This window comes from Nilaparvata lugens, chromosome 14 (assembly GCF_014356525.2).
Source record: "Nilaparvata lugens isolate BPH chromosome 14, ASM1435652v1, whole genome shotgun sequence".
NCBI lineage: Eukaryota > Metazoa > Arthropoda > Insecta > Hemiptera > Delphacidae > Nilaparvata > Nilaparvata lugens.
Window position 1 is genome coordinate 16,679,483 of NC_052517.1, and position 24,051 is coordinate 16,703,533.

The window sequence follows — 24,051 nt, forward strand, 5'->3', positions numbered from 1 at the left end:
TTCTTCCCCAGCAAAATCTCATGCGATACGCATTTGAAAGCCTTAGTGAGGTCACAGAGGGTCATGGCAGTTGAGTGCTTCTTCTCCATTGCCTAAAGTATAATTCCACCAGGCGTTGAACAGCATCAGCTGTCGATCTCACACGCTGAAAACCAAATATAACGTGGACCTCACTATAGAAGGTTTCTACGGACCTTCAGCAGGAGTAAGATCTATAAAAACCAGGTCAAGACTCCCATGTTCCTCATTGAGCGGCCATTTGTGCCCATTTGATGGCAGTACATTTGAAAATCTAATCTAATATATTTATAGACCTTGAGCAGGAGAAATGCCGACAGCGCACCTGTGGAAAAGATGTGTACTTGAAAAGTGTTGTGAAAAAGATAGACCCTCCAATGGCCGACGCTCAACCCTTTCCATCCCTGCTATCTATTTCACACTTCTTGTAATCTGTGACAAGTTGTCAATAGAGCTTGGGTGGGGGAAATCTCTTGAATCCTTTGTTTTGTATTGTGAGTCACATGTTGGTAAAACTAGAATCTGATCTGGTAATAGGATCAGGTGATGTTTTGGTTGAAAGTAGGTTCAAGTAAATAACATCGGTCTCAATATTTGTTAGCCTCAAAATCGTCAGTGTTTCGCGAAATTGGAGTGAATTACAATAATAAAACTGTGCTAGAATACTCTCTAATCCACCAGACAACATTTGAGATGGCACTACTGATATTATTATCTCTACAACCAGCTGTATATTGACAACAATGTGTGATTTATTTTGGAAACAGAAGCATTTCTAACAATAACAACATACTTCATGAGACTACGCAATTTTGCAAAACAACACATTTAGATAGTTTTAGTAGTGCAATTTGAAAGTGAAATGGCAGTGTTTAGGAATATTTTACGTAAAGCATATTTTTGGAAGAAATTTGATGATCAAAACCAAGTAAACAAAGACAAAGAAGATGATACAAGAACTTTGAGAGAATCGTCGTATGTTTTTCATGTTCAAAATGTTATTACTTGGGATAACCCATCTTACAGCTTTCTTTGGATTGGACTTGTAAATTTATTATTTTGGTAAGTAGCTATTGAGTTTTAATCTCCAAACGTACGTATGGTTGTTGTTGAATATTGAGATGTTGATAAAGGAAATTGATAACAGAAATTAATTGTTAGATAAGGGTGATGATTATAATAAAATTGATAAGATAGTCTACTGTTTTTTCATCGGTATCAGATACATGAGTTAACTGGATTATTTTTGGTTATAAATTATGTATGCATCTTTTAAAAGATGAATTTGTTTCTAACCTTTCAGGATGCAAGTCTTACAAAAGTACGGCACCGGTACGCTAATTTTTAACAGACTTTAACAATATTAATAATTTAAAAGCAGATTTATTTTTTATTACTGTATAATCCTAATTAATAAAATAACAAGTCATACTCATTGAAATCTTTTTCAAGTTGTGTCTAAGTAGAATAACTTATATGAATTATTCACTTACTTTTGAATCTTCACTAGTCTAGAAATTTAAAATTAATTTTTAGACCAAAGAAATTTCTTGGTAGGGCATTTGATCAAATTCTATAGTGCAATTAAATAATTGTTATTTTCTCTCAATTGAATCTTTTTTGCAAGTTTTTGTTTATCTTATGTCATGAATGTGAGATTGAGGTTAAGTTACCATCAAACTGTTATATTACCGTCCATACGGTAACTTGATACTTAATAATATTAAAATTATATATATATATATATATATATATATATATATTATATATATATATATATATATATATATTCAGGCGGTGGGACCTTCCCGCAAGGGACTCCCCACCAACAAAAGTCATATGAATTTACTTTTAGCTAAAATACCATACCGTACAACAAATGAGGAATAGTATTTTTTAAAAGTATTCCATATCAAATACCTACGATACTGTAAGTTATACAGGTAAATACTTGAAAACATCATTGCTATTGATTCAATGTGGCAACAATAAGTCCCTATCATTTCCACTGGCTTTATTAAGTTTCTTATATCTTACTAACTTATAGATAAACTGCAACTGATAATACTTACTTGATAATTGTAGATATCCCACAAGTAGCGCGACAGCGCCGTGGTCGTCATTGGTTGCGTGGTCGTCATTAGTTGGCCCTGCGGAACATACTGTCATCATAGAATTCCTGCAGCCTATAGTATGGTCTTTGTTGTAGGTGTCTCTTCAGTAGGTCCTTGAAGGCACCTATGCTTTCAATATTTTTTATTTATTCTGGGAGATGGTTGTAAATCCTGCTGCATAAGTATCTGGGCCCCTTTTGCGCCAGTCCAGTTCTCACTGCCAGTAGGCTATATGGGTGTCATTATGTCGTCTTGTGTTGTATTGATGTATATGTTGGTTCCTTTGGAAATAGTCCGGTCTTCTTTTAAACATCAAAGCTGATTCAAAGATAAGGACGGCTGGGGGCTGGGAGTGTTAGTATTCCGGTCTCAATAAACAAAGGTTTGCAATGTGCCAGGTAGTTTTCATTGCATATAATTCTAACAATCCTTTTCTGCAGGAGAAGCACTCGTATTGCGCTATGGCTGCTCCCCCAGAACGTTATGCCATAATTCATTATGCTCTGGAAGCAGCCATAGTACACCTTCATTAGTATTTCGGTGTCGAGTAAGCTTCGCAATCGGCTCATCATGTAACAAACTGCAGTAAGTTTTTTTGAAATAAGGTCAATGTGAGTCTGCCACTTCAAGTTGTTGCTGATAGTAACTCCTAGATATTTTATATTTTCATCGACCTTTACACTAGATCCCTCCAGTCTGAGAAGAGGTGTTGAATCATGCTTATTTCGGTTATAGAACTGCAGGGCTCTAGTTTTCACTTTGTTTAGTATTAGACTATTAGCATGGCACCAATCACTCACATCTTTTAATCCCTCCTGAGCTCTGATATGGAGGCTTTTCATATTGTCTTCCTGTATTAGGTGACTGATGTCATCTGCAAACAGCCACACTTTTCCCGTTGATATATCATCAGGCATGTCGTTTATGTACAGTAAGAACAATGCCGGGCCCAGATTCGAACCTTGAGGGACTCCAGTTTGTATTGGTAATTAATTTTCAATTAATTAATTATAATTGAGACATAACTCAGCAGAACACTTGAATTAATTATTGAAAACAATTTACCATGATTTTTGAAATGATGAGCCAACCTTTTAAGAAAACCTAACCTAACCTGTTTCGGCATTGGCTATCCCTTTGCAAAGTGGTCTAACCCTTGGAGGCAAGCGAACCGACACTGTCAGATGATAATATGATATCCAGGCTATTTTTAACTGAAACTATACCTACTATAAGCCTGAACATTATTTTTTTGTGTACCCTATTTTATATATTGTCTTATATTATTATTCAATAATAATACTATTGTTACCATTTTTTCTCTCTCTTCCTAGAATGACTTTTTTATACAGTAATCTTAGAAACTTTTATTTCATTTTCTTATTTGCTGTATTTATTTTTCTATCTAAAATTGTGTTAAAATTTTCTTTCATATATATTTTTCAGAAAGTTTTCATAAAAACTTTTCATTTCTTTCAATATTTGTATTAAATATTGTATTTCCAATTGTTTTACTTGTATTACGTGTTAAGAGAGCAATTATGGTATATTATTCTTGTGCTCTCATATGGGCCTATATCTCAAATAAATAATTTTCAGATAGGGTAGTGTTAAGGGTACCTACATGCAGTATGCCCAAATTTGAACATTTTTGTTAATTTTCTCTTGATAAAGCTGAGAAAACGCCGTTCTTGGGCGTTTCTTTGGCGTAATTTTCCTTCTACAACATTGTACGTACCTTAGCTGAACCAACGTAGCAAATTTGTACATTTTTTCAATAATTTCTCGAAAACGCTGAGAAAACGCTGCTAGTCCCTATATCGGGCGTATCTTCTTTGGCATTATTTTCAAAACCTCTCAAGATATCTTTAATCTTCTTCAGTTAGTAGGACCATTAGCCAGGCAGATACGCTACAATTTTTAGAACACAGCTGAAAATATGTACCAAATTTGAACGTTTTCTAAATTAGTTTTTGAAAAATGTGAGATAAAGCAGAAAAACCGCTAGGAAACCACATTAAAACCGCCTATCTTTGGCGTAATTCTTAAGTCCTCTCAAAACAAAATTTCTAGACCCTAGCTAAGCTTTTGTACCAAATTTTAACATTTTCTCTGAATAAATTCTTGAAAAATCTGACAAAATTTAGAAAACGCATATTTTAAGTGTATTCTTTTATTTTTTCCAAACTTGTTCTTAGTGTGCCTCTTAAGGTGTGTACAGATTTACGCGCCGCGAACATGAGCAATTCACTTTTAATCAGCTGATGCCAAGCTTTTTATATCTGTATCTTACCGTTTTTGTAAAAATGCAGATATAATCAGCTGATTAAAAGTAAATTGCTCATGTCCAGTAGATTTTTAGTTCTGTTGATTATGAATGAATCAGTCCCATTTCGCTTTTATTATATAGATTATGGTTGTATTTCATTCATTCATTCATTTCGATTGAGTCAGTTCATGGTTTGAACTTATTCTTCATTGATTCATACAATAAGTAGCCTACATCATCAAAATGATAAGGAGAGTAAAAATAAGGTAATCTTGTGCTATTCCTCTCCCAAATTTAGATAAGGTTACAGATAGTCCGAAATAGGTTAAGTCTTGTAGTTGTTCAATTCACATAATTTTCAGCCCTTAATAAACTAGAATTTTAGTTAATAATTTTTGGAGAAAGCTACCCTTTGTGTTTCGTTTTATAGCATTCTATTAAATCAGAATATATTGATGTGATAAATAAATAATCATTGTATTTGTTCACGGACTAGCCATATAAATACAGTGTTACAGTTAACTAGAGATATATGCACAATATAATCATAAATCAGACTATATTGGTCACATTGTGATGAAAATGCTGTGTATTATATAGCCCAGTATATTTTTAAATAAAGTGCGTGATGTTTTTAAGACAGCTAGTAAACTTGGCTGAACAGCCAAAATCATTTCTGAATATATTCTCAAAATTCTGGCTGAGGTCCATCATTATAATAAAGCAGGAAGTGGTTCTATATTGTGAACTTCACTTTAAACCGTGATCATTGGTGGAATGGGAAGCCGATAGTCCTATAGTGATGTCCACGTTATAATGGCAGTGTTTGATTAGCAATGATATTACTATCCTTGTCTATGATTCTACAAAGCGGATAGCGCTATCTCTTCCTCGCTTTGCTCTTTGTTGCCAGATCGTCTTTTAACAATGTAGAGTTAATAATTTATTAACAAAATATTTCATCTTAATTATGAAAATTCAATATGAAATTATTGAAAAATATAATTTATTGCTTCATAAAATATAATTGATTATTCCAAATGAGAATGAACAGTTAATATAACATCAATAAACCCGTATCAGCTACCGTGTATAGAAGGCATTGACAAGACAGAGGATCGGCAACGTTGTTCTCCAATCTTTCTCCACTGCCATTATAACGTGGACCCCACTATAGTAACAATACTCCTATTAATATCTATAGTGAAGTCCACGTTATAATGGCAGTGGAGAAAGATAGGAGACCAACATTGCTGATCCTCTGTCTTGTCAATGCCTTCTATAGACGGTAGCTGATACAGGTTTATTAATGTAATATTAACTGTTCATTGTTGGTCAAGATAATCAATTACATTTTATTTGTAAAGAGAATATATTTTTCAACGATCAAAAAATACATTTTTTAAATTGAGATTGAATACTTTGTTGATATATTATATTGTTGAACAACGATCTGGCAACGTTGCAGAGCGAGATAAGTATAGCACTGTCTGCTTTGTCGAGTGATAGACAATGATAGTTTTCAACAACAATGCTAATCAAATACAGCCATTAGTGTTGCTATCCATGGCAAGATATATTTGACAAAGCAGATAACTCTAACCTTTTCTAGCTCTATAACGTTGCCAGTTCGTTTTTTTACAATGTAGAAATATAATCAATTGAAATTTATAGTTTTAATGTTTATTTTGGACCAAAATTTCATAAAAATTGTACACGTGAAATTCTAACCTTATCTTGGACTTTGTCACCTATAAATTTGGAAGAAAAATAGCACAAGGACTACCTTATTATTTTATCTTTCAATGTTATTACATTAGTGTTATTTGCATTGTAAATAAATAAATAAAAAATCAATTGACAAAATATTCAATCTCAAATATGAAAATTTATTATTTATTAAGGAAAAATGTTCTTGACGAATAAAATGTAATTATTTCAAACAAGAATGAACCGTTAATAAATTCAATATACCGGTATCAGCTATCAGAAGGAAGTAGCAAGGCAGAGAATCGGCAACACTGGTGTCCCATCTTTCTCCACCGCCAATTTAACGTAGACCTCACAGTAGATCATGTAGGCTATCATATTGAGGTTCCACTGTAATTTACATATAAATATCATGACATTATCTGGAATTTTTTGTTCTGTTTTCAACGGCTACGAAAGAAGAGCTTTTTGAGATATTATTCAAAACAATAATGAATTTTCGTTTGTTAAACAATAAACATTTAAACATTATTTTGGCATTTTATATTATTTTTTTGTCAAAAACGAGACCAAATTGTCGCGTCTAGCATTTCCTTTGTTAGCTTAAATGAACTTGATAAGTTTATTATTACGCCGGATGTTCAAGTTTTGCGCCGTAACTCCTATTTGCTGAGGAAGTGCCTACTTCTTCTTCTTCTTCTTCTTCTTCTTCTTCTTCTTCTTCTTCTTCTTCTTCTTCTTCTTCTTCTTCTTCTCCTCCTCCTCCTCCTCCTCCTCCTCTCCGCTCTTCCTCTTCTCTTTGTTCTCCGTTCTTCATCATTCATCTTCTTTTACTTTTTCTTTTTCTCTTTTCTCTTCCTCCTCTCTTCAATCTTCTCTGCTCTCCTTCAACTTTTTTTTACTTATTATACTCTGAATACAACTGATGACTGATATTTGATTACTGATAATTATTCAATTATTGGCATTTAGAATCACCTAACACGCACGGACGAACTTTTCTCTCTCTCTCTCTCTCTCTCTCTCTCTCTCTCACTCTCTCACTCTCTCTCGTTTCATGTATTCACGTTTCAAAAAATCAATCAATCAATCAATCTCTCTCGTTCGTGTTCTAATGGGAAGAGTATTATTTTATATCCGTCTCAGTGTATCGACAATAATATTATTTATTGAAACACCGGCGATGTATGAAGTTACATCACAATATTATATTATCGTTATTCTAATTGCATTCGATCTCTATTCTCACTGATTAATTCTTCATTTTCTGTAAAATTCTTTGAATAATTAGCAATACTGTCATTTACTGTAAACTAGCAGGAAACCCGTGCTCCGTAAGGGTCTATTTTAAAACTTTACGTAATGAAATCTTGGAAAATTGAAAACAGGCCTATAACCATCCTCGAGAAATTAAGAAACTTTTCGCAAAATTTCAAGTTAATCAGCGTCTAGTAGTTCAGACGTGATGATTTTTAGTTTTTTTATTGTTTTTGAAGGGACGGATTCAAGGATCCAAAGTTTCAAAGAACCCCACACCTCAACCGAAGCTTATTTTGTTCCCAAGTAGTATGTTAGTTAGGCAAACCAATACTTGTGTACTTTACAAAACCAGGAATTTTTCCCTATACTAATATTACTTTCCTCACCTGGTTGCAATCCTTGTCGCAATACAGTGTGATATGCTTGGCAGTCTCTTCAGACTGATTAGTTTTCGTGACCTACGTGAGTTCCACTCCTGGCCTTCTTTGTAGGTCCTTCCGCTGAGGAAGGGGCGGCCAAGTTGTCTCTAGGGCGACCGGCCACCCTGACTCACATTTGTGCCTGGTTTTTCACCCATCATTGGTCTTTTGGGTTTTTTCTTTTTACCCCTCCGAAACTTCACAGGGTCAAAAGCCTCTCCTTTCCCAAGAAGTTTTGCCTAAATGGCCACCCTTCTTTGAGCAGTGGTGAGTCTTGGCTTCTCCACCCACAAACTCATGACCTACGTGAGTTCCACTCCTGGCATTTTTGTAGGTCCTTCCGCTGAGAGAGGGGACGCCAAACTGCCTCTAGGGCGCCCGGCCACCCTCGACTCAGCCTCTTGACCCTCATTTCAGCCTGGAGTTTCACCCATCTCTGGTTTGTTGGGTTTCTATTTTTGCCCCTCCGAAACTGCCCTGATGGGGCAGATCCCGTGGGTTTGAAGGCAAGGCAACTTTTGGAGTTGCCTTGAGGTCCCTTTTAGTCGCCTCCTACGACAAGCATGGATACTGTGGGTGAATTCTGGTTTTTAACACATTCTTGAGTACGATGATCGACTCAAAGCTGCCCCAACCCACAGGGGGCAGACGTGATGATGCGTCAAACATAATTTTCCTATCCTGTACGTGTATAAGCCAGCTCTTTACTTTATTGTAGTATGAATCAGTGTATTAAGCGAGTATATATTGTATTTACATGAATAAAGAACTCTAATCTCTCTCACTCTATCGCTTTTCTCTTCTTCTTCTTCTTCTTCTTCCTCTTCTTCTACTTCTTCTTATTCTACGTTTTCTCTCTCGTTTTATTCTTATCCGTTCTTTTTCATTGAGACACTTGATATTGGCATTACCGCAGCTATAGTTTTGTTTGACTAGTAGTTCTTAACAATCAAATTTAAACATATATAAATAGACAGCAATCATCGTTCATGAAGTAATGCATCTTAAAATAGAATTACATGTGAATGCATTGAAGTGCATGCTTTATTTATATTTAGTTCAAATTTCTTTGTCCTATAAAATGTATGCTATATTGAGCCGGGAGGACGTTTGAGAAGAATGAGACTTACTTTGAGAGGGATAAAGAGAGAGAGATCATATTAAGCTATAGTTCTTCATTAAAGTGCATGCATTATTTATATTAATTTAGTTCAAATTTCTTTGTCCTATAAAATGTATGCTATATTGAGTTGGGAGGACGTTTAAACTTACTTTGAGAGGGATTGAGATGGATTGATTGATTGATTGAGTACTTTATTTATGTAGATTACAATATATACTGGCTTATACACTTATATACAATAGCTTACAATACAGCAAAATTATAGATGAATTTACATAATATAGACTAAGAAAATAATTATTGAACTGTATATGATATGAAAAAGCAGTTTGTAATATAATAACTATAGATAATAATCATATTGTTATGCATCTACATAAATTGGCGGATCTTTGGAGAGAGAGAGAGAGAGAGAGAGAGAGAGAGAGAGAATTGAATTGAATCGCTGCCTTTATTAAAAACCTAGAGAGAGAGAGAGAACGAGAGAGATCAGATTATAGTTATTAAAAACAATATAGAAATATTGTAGTACCCTTTATTTAAAAAAAAAACTTTAAAATAGTTCAACTATTTATTGAAAGTTTTTAAAAAATAAAGGGTACTACAAGATTTTTATATGGTTTTTATTAATTTGTTGAAATGTAGGTCATGTGTGTGAAATGTTCTTCAGATTATAGTTCTATATTCATGTAAGTTTTCATTTGCATTGTGGCTTGTACACTAATCTATCTATCTTCTATAGTCCATACGATATTCGAAGGAAGGAATTATTTGCTTATAGGATGCGACATATATATGTTAGACGCTTCATCACGTCTCAACTACTCAACTGATTAACTTGAAGTTTTGCATAAAGATTCTTAATTTACCGAGGATGATTATGCACATACTGTATATTTCTCCATTGATCAATTACAGTAATTATACCTTTTACAATTAGAACAAACTTATTCAATTGTGATGAAATGTTCTCGGGAGATAAATTAAGCCGATCAATTACTTTTTATATTATGAATTATTACAGTTGTGTTAATACGTTTAATATCAGCCTATAGAACTAAATACAATCTGTTTGTGCTTTTAACAGACCCTTGCGGAGCGCGGGTTACACCTGCTCGTGTACAATAAATGAAAGTATAGCTAATTATTCAATGAATTGAAAAAATACAAACTGAAATATTATTGATCAGAAAGAAGATTGAATGCAATTTTAATAATGACAATTATTGTGATGTAACTTCATAAGTCGGCGGTGTTTCAACAAATAATTGTCTATTCTCTAAGAAGGATTCAAATTCAAATTATTTATTTGCATTTTCATTCGTTTACAATATTATTTACAACATGTAAAGAATTTCTGCATGTCAGCATACACAGTTCAATATATAAAATAATGTCTCTCCTATCAACACAAGAAGACCGAGAGAGAGAGAATGAGGGAGAAAGGTTAGCATACATGTGAAGGAACAGCTGTTCAGACATCAGAAAAAGAGAAACAGTTCTGTTCAGATGCTCTTCAATAAAAATGACAGATAATAGGAAACTCCCCTAATTTTTTTTAAAGGTCAATGAGCCCATTAGCCGAAGCCCTACTGTGTTCTTCTCACTGATCATAGACGAGAATTACATTCCTCTTCCTCTTCTTTTTCGTTTTCTACTTCTTTTTCTCCTCACTCTTCTTCTTCCTCTTCCTCCTCTTCCAACACTTCCATCTCCTCCCCCTTCTCCTCTGTAAGAGAATTACACTCTTCTTCCTCTACTTCTTCAGTATTTTTCTTCTATATTCCTCTACTTTTTCTGTGTTTTCTTCTATATATATTCGTCTTCTATCAACTCTCTTCTTATGTTTCTTCTATATTTTCTTCTCGTTCTTCTTTTTCTCCTCCTCCTTCTTCTTCTTCATATTCTTTTCTTTCTTTCTTCTTCTTCTTCTTCTTCTTCTTCTTCTTCTTCTTCCTTCTTCTCCACCACAAAGCCATATATAAACCATTGATACAGTTTACCTGATAAGTAACTATATTTAAATATTATACCGATTATATTATAATATTGTACATCAATATCCTTTGCAATCACCAAAATTAAAAAAATAATCACTTCTCAAATAAAAATTATTAAAATTGATTATCAATTAATCCTAATACAGCAATCAATTCTTATTCTGTTCCTTCTTCTAAAAATGAAATTTTAATCTAAAATTCATAAATATTGAACACAAGCAGGTAACCCGTGCTCCGAAAAGGTCTAACTAAAAACATGACCTACTGAAATCTTGATGAATTTAAAATAGGCCTAAACCAACCTCGTGGAATTGAACTTTCGCTCGTGAAATTGAACCCTCGCTGCACAAGGGTCTAATAAAAAACATGGCAAAGTGAAAACTTGACCTACTGAAATCTTGAAGAATTGAAAATAGGCCCATAACCATCCTCGTGAAATCGAGAATCGATATGCAAAATTTCAAGTTAATGAGTTGAGTAGTTGAGACGTGATGATGCGTCATTCGTGAATTTCCTATCCCCTACGTGTATGAGCCAATTCCCTCCTCTACTATTTTATAGATGAAGCTGGATAGAAAAAAGCAATAAAAAAGTTATCAAAGAATATTCTATTTAAACAAACCAGAGAATTGGTTCTTCTTATCAATCCATTAATTATTTTTATTCTCCTAATAACGAACGTCCTAATAATTTTTTATCCATAATGAGGTTCATTTCAGACTGTGAGCATATTGCTTGATTGTTAAGCATCGATGTTATCTATAACGAATATCAACAGTTTAAAGTGATTCTCTCTAAAAAAAACAATGCACATTGATGTAATTAAAATTATTGTTTCGTTGAATTTTGTTGATTAAATTTGAAAAGATGACGTTGATGTACTATGAATGATAGTTTCATGCACTTGAAAAAAATGATGAATGAGAAGTCAAAAGTTCGAATGTTAAATTTTTTCACGAAATTCAAGATTTCTACTGTCATAATTATGATGTCATTATTTTATCTATACTATAATAAAGTAAAGAACTGGCTTATACACGTACGGGATAGGAAATAGTTATTTGTACATCTAGAGTGGAAAGTACTGTTTTTACTCCCTGAGGGGAAAGTTTGAAGCACGAGGCGAAGCCGAGGGCAACAATTTTTCTGATGGAGAAAATACATATACAAACATTTTTTTTTAATGAGTTGATCAAATTTCTGGTTGAGGTATTGAATTCAGTTGACTCAATGACAGACACCTCTATTATGTTTCCTCATCTGAGCTTAGACCTTCTAACCTATTTCAAATTTCAGACCAGTTATAGAATAGACACGGCCCATTGTATATTCATACTGAAAGTCGATGAAGCCAACATCTACTGCCATATCGCCCTATCGTGACGTCAGCATCGGATAGAAAACTTCTGTAGCGTTTGTTTACATTGTTTTCTATTTCAGCGGGAGTTTACCATTTTCATAAATAATAATTTACTTCCATCTGAAATAGACACAATCAGCTATGGAAAACAATGTAAACAAACTCTGCAGAATTCTATCCGATGATGACGTCACGATAGGGCGATATGGTATTAGATGTTGGCTTTAGAGGCTAGACTTCCCAGCGTGTCTATTCTATAACTGGTCTGAGTTTCAAATGTAAGTTTTTGAAATAGAGATGCTACCCATGTTATTTAAATGGAGTTACTTTTACGCCCCAGCGAGTTTTCCGTTTTTTCGTCCCGAGAGCGAAAATGTGACACTTTAGTATTATGTTCTAGCGAGTAAAGTGAGCACTTTAAAAAGTAGGTGGAGGAAAATTATGTTTGACGCATCATCACGTCTTAACTACTGGATTGATTAACTTGAAATTTTGCATATAGATTCTTGATTAACCGAGGATGGTTATAGGCCTATTGATTTTATTACGTCAAGTTTTCAGTTTGTCAAGTTTTAAAATAGACTTTTGTGGAGCACGGGTCACCTGCTAGTAATATAATAAAGGGAAGAACTGGAACATGTACGGGATATGAAAATTATGTTTGACGCATCATCACGTCTCAACTACTCAACTGATTAACTTGAAATTTTGCATATAGACTCTTGACTAACCGAGGATGGTTATAGGCCTATTTTGAAGTCTTCAAGGTTTTATTACGTCAAGTTTTAAAATAGACCCTTGTGAAGCACGGGCTAATTGATAGTCAAACACTTTCATTATAATGTGGACATCACTATAGCAGACTGAAGGGTGCAACGCCTTAAAATTGAGTCTCGAATCTGTGGTGGAGTATATATCTTTTTAGAGCTCTTTTTTACAGATGGAAATTTTTTGAGATATTGCAATTATTCAAATGCTAATGAATTAATGATTATTATTAAACGAAAATCCAAATTAAATGCTCTTTTTTCTTTTGCTTAAAAGGTCAATGCTAATTCCACACAAAGAAAAAACTGACTTAATCATTGACATAATCATCGAACTGACATAATGCCGTGAGACCTTGATCCAATTTTCTCTTTATTCGAATTTTTGATCTCCCTCTCCTCCTCATCACTCTACCGTTTTCTTACTCTCTCTCTCTCTCTCTCTCTCTCTCTCTCTCTCTCTCTCTCTCTCTCTCTCTCTCTCTCTCTCTCTCTCTCTCTCTCTCTCTCTCTCTCTCTCTCTCTCTCTCTCTCTCTCTCTTTGGTAGAGGGTTAGTGGGAAGGATACTTCGAATATTGTTTCCGAAGAATGGACATTGATATGTCCGAGGCTCCGCCAATTTATGTAGATGCATAACAATATTATCTATTTTATCTATAGTTATTACAAATTGCTTTTTTCCATATCATATACAGCTCAATAATTATTTTCTTAATTCATATTATGTAAATTCATCTATAATTTTGCTGTATTGTAAGCTATTGTATATAAGTGTATAAGCCAGTATATATTGTAATCTACATAAATAAAGTACTCAATCAATCAATCTCTCTCTCTCTCTCTCTCCATACTTCCTCTCCTCCTCCTAGCTCTCCTGTTTTCTTCTCTTCCTCTGTTATCCTAATTATCATCTACTTTTCATTCGTCTATTATTATGATATAATAATTAATAGTATACCAATTATGGGAATTAAAGAGAGCTTAAGGACCGGTTTCCGAGCTCGGGATTTAGGGAAGCTCTTGACTTTAAACAGCTCTGTAGTCAGAAAAATTGCTTTCCAAAACGTGTTAATAGTCGCAGTTGATAGTCGCAGTGAAATAAATCTTTATTTTCTCATTTCTATAATTGGGAAAAGTTTTTCATTGACGAAATGAAACATTCCTAAATAATTCGAAATAGCAGAAACTTCTCTTTATTTTATTTTGTGTTCAATTTTCTAGTTTTTCGAAATTTAATTTAAACGTGGACTGCAACTACGCCCCGTTTCGGAAGGCCAATTTTCTGACTCCAGCTGTTCAAAGTCCAGAACTTAACTAAATCCCGAGCTCTAAAAGCTGGAAATAGGGCATACTTCAACCTACAGAAAATTCTGATATCAAGGCTATTGAGCTGGAGCAGTAAAATTAACATTTATAGGACAGTGTTGCAACCAGTGGTGATGTATGGTTATGAAACATGGGTGTTGGCAAGTTGTGATAAGATGCTGTGATTAGATGGGAGAGGAAGATCCTATACTCCGTACAAAATTACTTTTGACTTTGAGGAATATGGGGCACTAGCCGGCAGGCTCGCTTCGCTCGCCATATCCGTCTAGCCAGGGGTCTCCGCCCCCTGGACCCCCGACTGGATTGTCCAAAAATGAGATCAGCGGGCTCGCTTCGCTCGCCTGCATGTAGACCTCAGCGGAACCTCTGTACCGAATTTGAACGTATTATATCAATTTGATCTCGAAAAACACCTGTTACTATATCGACTCAACTCAACTTAATGTCAACCTAACAAAATTTTTAATTTAGTTTACCAGTTAACAACTGTTTCGAAGAGGTACTCTCTCTAGATTATAGTTCTATATTATCATATGGTATGGACATTTCAATTATAATTTCAAGATATTGGAATAAGAAGAATATACATGCTAAAAGACGAACTTTAAAGGCTTAAAAACCACCCTTAGAGTTAAAATATCGCCAAAAGATTTCTTAGTGCGCCTATAAAGGGCCAACTGAACATACCTACCAAATTTGAACGTTTTTGGTCCGCTAGATTTTTAGTTCTGCGAGTGAGTGAGTGAGTGAGTGAGTCAGTCAGTGAGTGAGTGCCATTTCGCTTTTATATATATAGAAGATAGAAAGATGGAGGGAGATCAGCCAATTACAGTGATGGATGGAGTCAGGTAGAAGCGCAGTTGCCAATTTGTCGATTAGACTCAGTCGACTCAATACTTTCAGAGAGGAAACTTCGTAAGTTTAAAATGATCGCTTGAATTTTGGAGAGGAATGTTTGTTTGTACAAGGAATAGCTTAGCACAAGGTTATCTTATTTTTCCTCTCCCAATCATTTTTGATGATGTACTTATTGTATCAATCAATCAATCAATACTCACTAGAAATTAGAGAACGCTCCCCGATTCAGAACGGCAACATCGCTGCCGTTGTATCCCTACAGCTGTATGCCTTCTCTGTTGCGCATGTCTCTCCCAATTCAAAAGTAACTTTGTAAGGAGTGTAAGAAAAATTTATTGGCCAGTTGCTAGAGGCTGATGGGTGGCGACTCAGAAAAATTATGAACTCTATAATCTGCAACCGGGCAACCGAGCATTGTTACAGAAATTAGAAGAGCTATAGTGAGGTCCACGTTATAATGGCAGTGTTTGATTAGCAATGCTATTGCTATTCTAGTCCATAAAATAAATAAATAATATATTTATTACCATTTGATTTACAATAAACATTGGCCATTGTCACAAGTATACAATCAACAATACAAAAGTCTACACAGCTAAAACACAATTACATCGGAAATTAACTTCTTAAACAAGATTACAAACTAAGTTTATACAGCCTAGATCATACACAATAGTACCAGATTTACATAGATTGTGAAATGTTATAAAATTCAGGTACCTTGTAAAGTCCACCTCTTATTAGGCCTTTTCTAACTCTATATTTATACTGGGTGGCATCTAGGTCTCTTACCAATGACGGAAGGGCATTATAAAATCTGAGAGATTGGGCCCTGAAACTTCTCAATGATGCGCTGGAAGAGCACCATTCGACACCTATATTACTTGCCCCTCTTGTATTGTATGTATGCCTATCAGAGTTGAGGCTAAATTTATCCAGGTTCTTTTTTATCCAGGTTCCAGGTTCTATCATTCAACAAAGCGGATAGCGCTATCTCTTTCTCGCTTTGCTCTGTTGCCAGATCGTCTTTTAACAATGTAGAATTAATATTTAATTAATAGATTAAAATCCTGTTGAAAGTGGACTCGCTTACAATTTTGTACATTTTTTTCTCTTTTCTCTACTTTCTTCTCCAATACCTTTCGTTTTTTCTCCTCTTCACCCTTCATTCCTTTCAAATTTTTCAAATTCATTTTATTTCCAGAAAGTACATTTTACAATATATTCCCTGAAAATTACTCTCTCTAATATTGACCAAGTCCATGTTTGGAGGAGGAGTCATAACAACAATTACTCTTATACCCTCTACCTGCCTATTACATGGGAAACCATAGTGGCTAGGTATTTTTCCACCTTCCTTTCTTTTCAGCACACCCCACCATGAAGTCTGTTTTTGTATTTTATTAGACATTTATTTTTGATTGTGATTTTCTTGTGTTTTGATTTCTTTTATCTATATTGTATTGTGTTGATTTGAATAAATTGATTCATGATGATGATGATGAATTAAAAACATATTTCATCTCAGTACCCTTTTTGATATTGTTTGTTTACCATAAGTAAACTTGTTATAATGGCAGTGTTTGTTTAGCAATGGTATTGCTATCCTTGTATATCATTCAACAAAGCAGATAGCGCTATCTCTTTCTCGATTTACACTGTTGCTAAATCGTCTTTTTAACAATGTAGAACTAATAATTAATTAACAAAATATTTCATCACAATTATAAAAATTCATTATGAAATTATTGAAAATATAATTTCTTGCTTAATTGACCGAACGAAGTGAGGTCTAAGATTCAAGTCGACGGTTTGGAATTTCTCTTAATGTTTATATGTTTGAATATTTATATGTTGCGCATTTACGGCGAAACGCGGTAATAGATTTTCATGAAATTTGACAGGTATGTTCCTTTTTAAATTGCGCGTCGACGTATACTCAAGGTTTTTGCATTTCAAGGATAATATAAAAGGAAAAAGGAGCCTCCTTCATACGCCAAATATTAGAGTAAAAATCAGACTATAGAATTATTCATCATAAATCAGCTGACAAGTGATTACACAGATGTGTGGAGAAGCCAGTCTATTACTGTATTTGTAAGGTCTATAGTTTCAATCAAAGAAATTGAAGAGGTATGCATCTTTAAGCTGGGTTTACACCAAAGTTATTAACAAAATGGTTATAACTTAATCCTTATAGATTCTATTACAATGAATGGAAGTTGACAAACACATGTGTTCATCATGTGTATGATAAGTTATGTTCAATCTAATATAATCTAAAAGGATTGAGTTATTAACATTTTTTAATAAATTTGGTCTAATCGCAGCTTTAAGGTCTTTGGTTTCAATATTTTGTTTTGCAGTCATGATATTATTATGCGTGCCCATCAGTATCAATATTCTCACATTCGTAAAAACTAATTTAATAGGTGAATAGAAATAAACAAATGAACTAAATAATGCTGGAGAAATTATAATATTTTTGATTCTAAAAAATTAATTTCCATCAGATAGAAAGATCATCACGGAACTGAATGAATTATATCATATGGAATACAAATTCAAACGTGAACTGAGTTTGTTAACATTTAAAACAGTTGACATCTGGTACTTGTGGATGAGAATACTGCGTAAGGTCTACTGTTCACAGAACTACTAGTAAAATATAATTGATTATTTTAATCGAGAATGAACAGTTAATATTACATCAATAAACCGGTAAACAGCTACCGTCTATGGAAGGCATTGCCAAGATAGAGGATCGGCAACGTTTTTCTCCCATCTTTCTCCACTGCCATTATAACGTGGACCTCACTATAGAATCCGTTGGTTGTGGAACGGATGCCGGAATCCCGTACAGCACGTATGGCTCTGTATCAGCAACCAGGGGGACAAAGAAAACGCAAGAGATGGTTGGACGACATGGAGGCAGACCTTCAATCCTTGGGCGTGACAAGGTGGAGACATCGAGCACAGGACACAGATTCATGGAAAACGATTGTGGAGGAGGTCAAGGGTCTTCAAGGGCCGTAGAGTCGATGACTAGTAGTAGTGGTATGCCAATTATTGTCGTACGATAATCAATAATATCGGGGGACCGAGCTTTGCTCTGGAGTGTAAAAGCATAGAAAATGTGTAACGAAAGATTGAATTTATAGTTTTTATTTATTTATTCATTTTTTCAGTCGTACAATTATTTTTTCAGTTATATGAGGAGGCACAACAGGCTTATGCCCAAAACTGTCCCTTTTCAAATTTATACTACAGTCCAAATCAAAATCTAGGTTAAGCTACTATCACTCATCGAAACAAAAATTTATTCACACTTCAAAAAACAAACACATCTTCAATTACAAATAGATATACTGTACTATGAATTCGATTTAGAATGATATACTATTTTTGCTACAATATTTGTTAATATACCATGTACTATTCTACACTAACAGCATCTAGTTACTATTTTGGACTTTCTGAAGTAAACATGTTTTCTAAAAAAAAGAGAGAAATAAATGAAAATAAGTTTTGCTGAGTTTTTCTTCTCGTGAGATCAGCTGGATGATCCCACACATGCACTCGTTCACTCTCTTCCATTACGGTATCGACAGACGACAAAATTTCCATCTGTTTTTCCAAGGATGTATTTATCCTTTTAATGTCCTTCAGCGAGTTATCCCAGGGTTGAGACCTAGTGCAATCGAATTTTCATATCATAAACCTACTTTGTTCCAAATTTCGTGAGAATCGTTAGAGCCGTTTTCGAGATCCGGTCACATACAAATATATAAACATATAAACAGAAATTGCTCGTTTAATCGTATAGGATTTTGCCAATAATTATAGTATGATAATCAATTTTCTTCTGTTTTTCAGGTTATCAGTAATTTTGGATTACAAAGCTCCGGCGATCGTCTCGACCATTTCACTGCTAATCTGTCTGCATGGAATGTGGACCAATAAGATTTGGCCAGAAATCAGAGTGAAGAGGTGCAACGAAGATGAAGAAAATAGAAGAAGAAGAAGTATGAACGGTAGCGGAGATCATGGGTGAGTCTATTTTTTCAAATTTGAAATTATTTTTGAAAACTAAATGTTTCTTTTTTAGTTTCTAATTATTATTCAAAACTAAAAGTTCCTTTTTTAGATTAGAATATTTTTCAGGATTCGAATCACTTTTCATAATGGGGGGGCCGGTTTCTGAGCTCGGGATTTAGCTAAAGCTGGGTTTTTGTTTGTGCGTAAATGCCGTCGTCAACCATGGCAGGGTGAGGATCTCAGATTGGTTAGATTTCAATTTGTGTAAATAACCTAAAAGATTATGTTGAATTATGTTTTAATGGGGGAGGTTGAGTTAATATTTTTAATACTTTTTAATGTCAATATGTTGATATTATTAGAAATAATAATAAGTCTATAATAAACAAACGCAATAAATAATCCACATTCTTGAATAAATAATCCTCAATTACATACAAAACGCATGAAAAATACACAAAATCTGTTAAGCTCTCTACAATTCTACATATTTCTCTTCAAAATTAAATTTTCTACAAGTTCTGTAAGAAAATATTTTGTGTTCATTGTACATTTAACTTAGTAAATCTGCTTCAAGCCTTAAAGGAACTTGTTTTTCGGGCCCAAGTTTTGCGTATTTCGTCACATTTATCTTAAAAATTACTGTATTTAACGGTCTGGAAACGGTTATATTCAATTTCTCAGTTAATTTTACATAAATAATGCTGAATTTAACATCTTAATTAACAGCCAACAAATACCCGTAGAGCAGGGCAACTGAAATTCAGACGAAATCTTTCACTCTGTATAACTTGGCAACTAAGCATTTTCGGACCTACCTAAGTTAATTAAAACTTTTTTTCTTCTTTTGATGTGAGCAATCACCCCCTGGCTTATGGGCACCTTTTTTCAGAACACCCTGTATGCTGGCGACGAGTAGCAGAACAGTTCAAAAATTTGAATCGTATATCGTACAGTATTTACTGTTTAGAGTTATAGTACAGTTATAAATTTCGATGGAATTGAAGGTTTATCAGTGGATAACCTTCAGTTTGGTGAACAAATCAGTTAAAATCAAGTTTCTTATGAGACTTTTCTTATATACGGTACCGGTAATAAATTATATGCATAATAAATAGTGAGATTCAGGTTTTATAGTCAGCATCTGATCAACATTGGTTTGCTATCTTTGTCTGTCATTAGACAAAGACGATAACCTTTTCAACTTTGCACCGTTGCCAAATCGTTTGTTGTCTACTATGAATAAGTATAATGAACTACCATCATATTTTATTTATCTCAATTTTATGACCACATAGGATCACTGTAGTCTCTGGTTAGTCCTCTTTCTTCGTTTATTCGCTTCAATTCTCTTCCTTTCTTCGCAGTACCTTTTCATTCTGTCAGATCTTTCTTTTCTCAATTCATCTGAACAGACTTGTTGCCTTTTCCTAATTGTTTTTATAGATAAGATCCTCTTTCTGTCAGTGATGGTTTCCCTATAGATTTTTGTCGATTTTTGACATCGTCAATAGTTAAATTTAGTTCCGATATGTATTTTTTTATTTCCACAAGCCAAGGAATTGTGGCTCTGTCTCTTTTTGCACTCATAAATTTTCAATAAGTCTTCTGAACAATCGATTCGCTGGGGTTCTAAGAATATGTCCAAAGAAAGAAATTCTCTTTTTGCGCATTGTATCAGTTATTGGTTCTATTTCTCTATAAATCTGTTCTCTTGAAAGGAGTCTGAACTGGTTGTCAACTACATGTTTCTTGTTTATGCAGGTTCTAAGAATCCGTCTTTCAACTTTTCTTATAGTTCCTTTAATTCCATTTCCGTCAATATTCAAAAGTGTTTCACTGCAATACATTGCTTGCGATCTTAGAACTGCCTTGTAGTGTTTCAGTTTTGTATTAATGGAAAGACTTTTTCTCTTAATACCATAATATTTTATTACAATAATTATTAAAATTAAATTACAAAAGATGAATTTCATTAATAAATATGATATATTTGAGATATAATTTATCTTTTTTAACGAGAACCAACAATTAATATCAGATCAGATATACGGGGATGACTTGAATCACAGCTATCTACTATAGAAGGCAGCGAAAACTGAATATTGGAACTAAATTTTCCTACTAGAGAAGGCGGTGGGAAAATAAACGTAGCAACAATGACGTCCTATCATTCCCACTGTCTTTCTCTATAACTTAAATCTCACTTAAATATTCTAGAAAGCTAGGATGTTGCTGTATATTCACTTCTAAATACACTTCTTTTAAAATGTATGAATTATACAAGGCTTACTCATGTTTAGTTATAAAAAATAATATTATAGTACCATTTTTTTAATTAATAATAGATTAAAAATACAAATATTATTATCTATATTTATAATACATTTTCATATAAATTTATAAATACAATATTTGTATTTTAATCTATTTTTTAACTTGCAAAAAGGGTGTTATAATTCTCTCTTTTCTGTATAGGGCTACTTGTAATATAAATAGAAATAAAAATAAAAATCTCAATAATAAAATAAGTGATAAAATAATTCAAGAAAGGGTACTGAGATTTTCATTTTCATTTCAATTTATACTATAATTATATTTTATAAATACTACTTTTATTGAAAACCTCATGCCGTTTATTAATCCAATACTACTAGTCTTTCCATGAATTTCATCATACTTGATTATAATATAATGGTAATGTATTCTGCATTCTCAACTGTTGTCATTGAAATCTTGAAAGAGATTATCATGAACTGTTCACTAGAACAATGAGATCAATTATTTCAATGACAATTTGCTAATCGTGCTTTGAACTTTTAATTTAAATTCATGTATCATAATTTAGAATAAGTAGCATTGAGAGAATTAGAATACAGTTAGTATGAGACTATTAGAATTCATTTTCAACTGTCATCATCCATCATATAATAACATCAATGCTGCCCATTCAATCAATGCTGACAGTTTGAAGTAAATTTTGATACTTCTTTATTAATCCACTAGCCGTGAGGCTCGCTTCGCTCGCCATATCCGTCTAGCCAGGAGGCTCCGCCCCCTGGACCCTGACTGGATCGTCCAAGAATGAGATTAGCAGGCTCGCTTCGCTCGCCTGCATTTTTCATCTGAGCATTTTCATCATATGTTAGGACGATCCAGTCGGGGGTCCAGACTAAACGTCTGGCTTAACGGATATGGCGAGCGAAGCGAGCCTGACGGCTAGTAATATAATATTCCCAGGAATAGCTCTGATTGAAGTAGCAGTGCCCAATCAATTTTTTCGCGATAAATGCATTTCAATCTTCAACTTGGTGCCAACCTAACAAAGTCAACTCAACTTAATGCCAACCTGACAAAATTATTAATCTAGTTACCAGTTAACAACTGTTTCGAAGAGGTACTCTCTCTAGATTATAGTTCTTTATTAACATATGGTATGGACATTTTTCAATCATAATTAAGAGAATAAGAAGAATATACATGCTAAAAGACGAACTTTAAAACCCTTAAGAATCACCCTTAGTGTTAAAATATTGCCAAAAGATTTCTTAGTGCGCCTCCAAAGGGCCAACTGAACATACCTACCAAATTTGAAGGTTTTGGTCCGGTAGATTTTTAGTTCTGCGAGTGAGTGTGTGAGTGAGTGAGTCAGTCAGTCAGTCAGTGATTGAGTGCCATTTCGCTTTTATATTTAATCCATAAGTCTACATACATGAAAAATTTACAAAATAATTATATTATTATCCTTCAGAAACAAAGGTATTATACCTGTTTGGGAAATCTCACTGTAGATTGTTGTGATGTGAGCATAATAACCATACTTTGGATATTTCACTTTAGTCCGGGCGCAAATGTCATTACGTGGTCATTTTTGGGTAACAGCCGTGGTACATGTCTCAATTTCTTTGTTATAGTGCGGTCCACGTTATAATGACAGTATTTTGATCAACTTTGGTTTTGCTATCCTAGTTTATCATTCGACAAAGCCGGTGGTACTATCCTTTTCTAGGTCCACAACGATGCCAATTATGTTTTTGACTGTATAGAAATATAATTAATTAATGCAGAGAATCGGTGTCGCTATTCTTCTATCTTTATCCACTGCCATTATAACGTGGACCTTACTATAGGTCTAGCATAATGAGAAACGCTATGATGAGTCGAAATCCCACGCAAACATCTCGAAAACAAGATGGCCAAAAAAATGTTTAGGGTTTTGTTATATCGCTTGTATTTCAAAAACAAAAATTGTAGAGGAAGATTTTTAGAATATTCTCTTCTAAAAAACGGTTGAATATCTTGACAGGTTATTGAAATACAAGCGATATAGCAAAACCCCAAACATTTTGGTGGCCATCCTACTATCTTCTATAGAAGGCAGAGAATCTGCAACGCCGTTGTCCTATCTTTCTCCACTGTCATTATTACGAGGATCTCAATATAGTTATCAATTTTCAAGTAGGCTAATAATACTGTTCTATATCAATTTAATTCTAATATACATTTTGTTTTCTATTTTTTGCAGTTCTCCAATGCTGAGCGAATATCTTCAGAGTTCATGGGAAACTTGTAGAAATAATTTTTCAAAACTCTTGAATATGAGGGAACAGAATAAAATTCAGGTAAACTCCACTTCTAATCCTAGATCAAGAATTTTCATCTAAATAACATCATTTTTTTTTTTAATTCAATAGATTTTTAATAATTCATGAATATAATGTAACTGGAAGCTAGATCGAACGAGAATTTCAGAAAATTCAGTTAAAATATTAGAATCTGACAGCTTTC

General features: G+C 33.8%; 1 protein-coding gene across 1 annotated transcript in view; it reads left to right on the forward strand.

The window, feature by feature from the left end:
• Positions 1–614: 614 nt before the first annotated feature.
• Positions 615–24,051, forward strand: part of LOC111054625 (reticulophagy regulator 2-like) — a 37,136-nt gene continuing 13,699 nt past the window's right edge. The window contains exons 1-3 of the mRNA XM_039440958.1: positions 615–1,080; positions 19,102–19,275; positions 23,789–23,885. Of these exons, the coding sequence (XP_039296892.1) occupies positions 881–1,080; positions 19,102–19,275; positions 23,789–23,885 (471 nt within the window). The 5' untranslated portion in view covers positions 615–880. The remainder of the gene's footprint in view (positions 1,081–19,101; positions 19,276–23,788; positions 23,886–24,051) is intronic.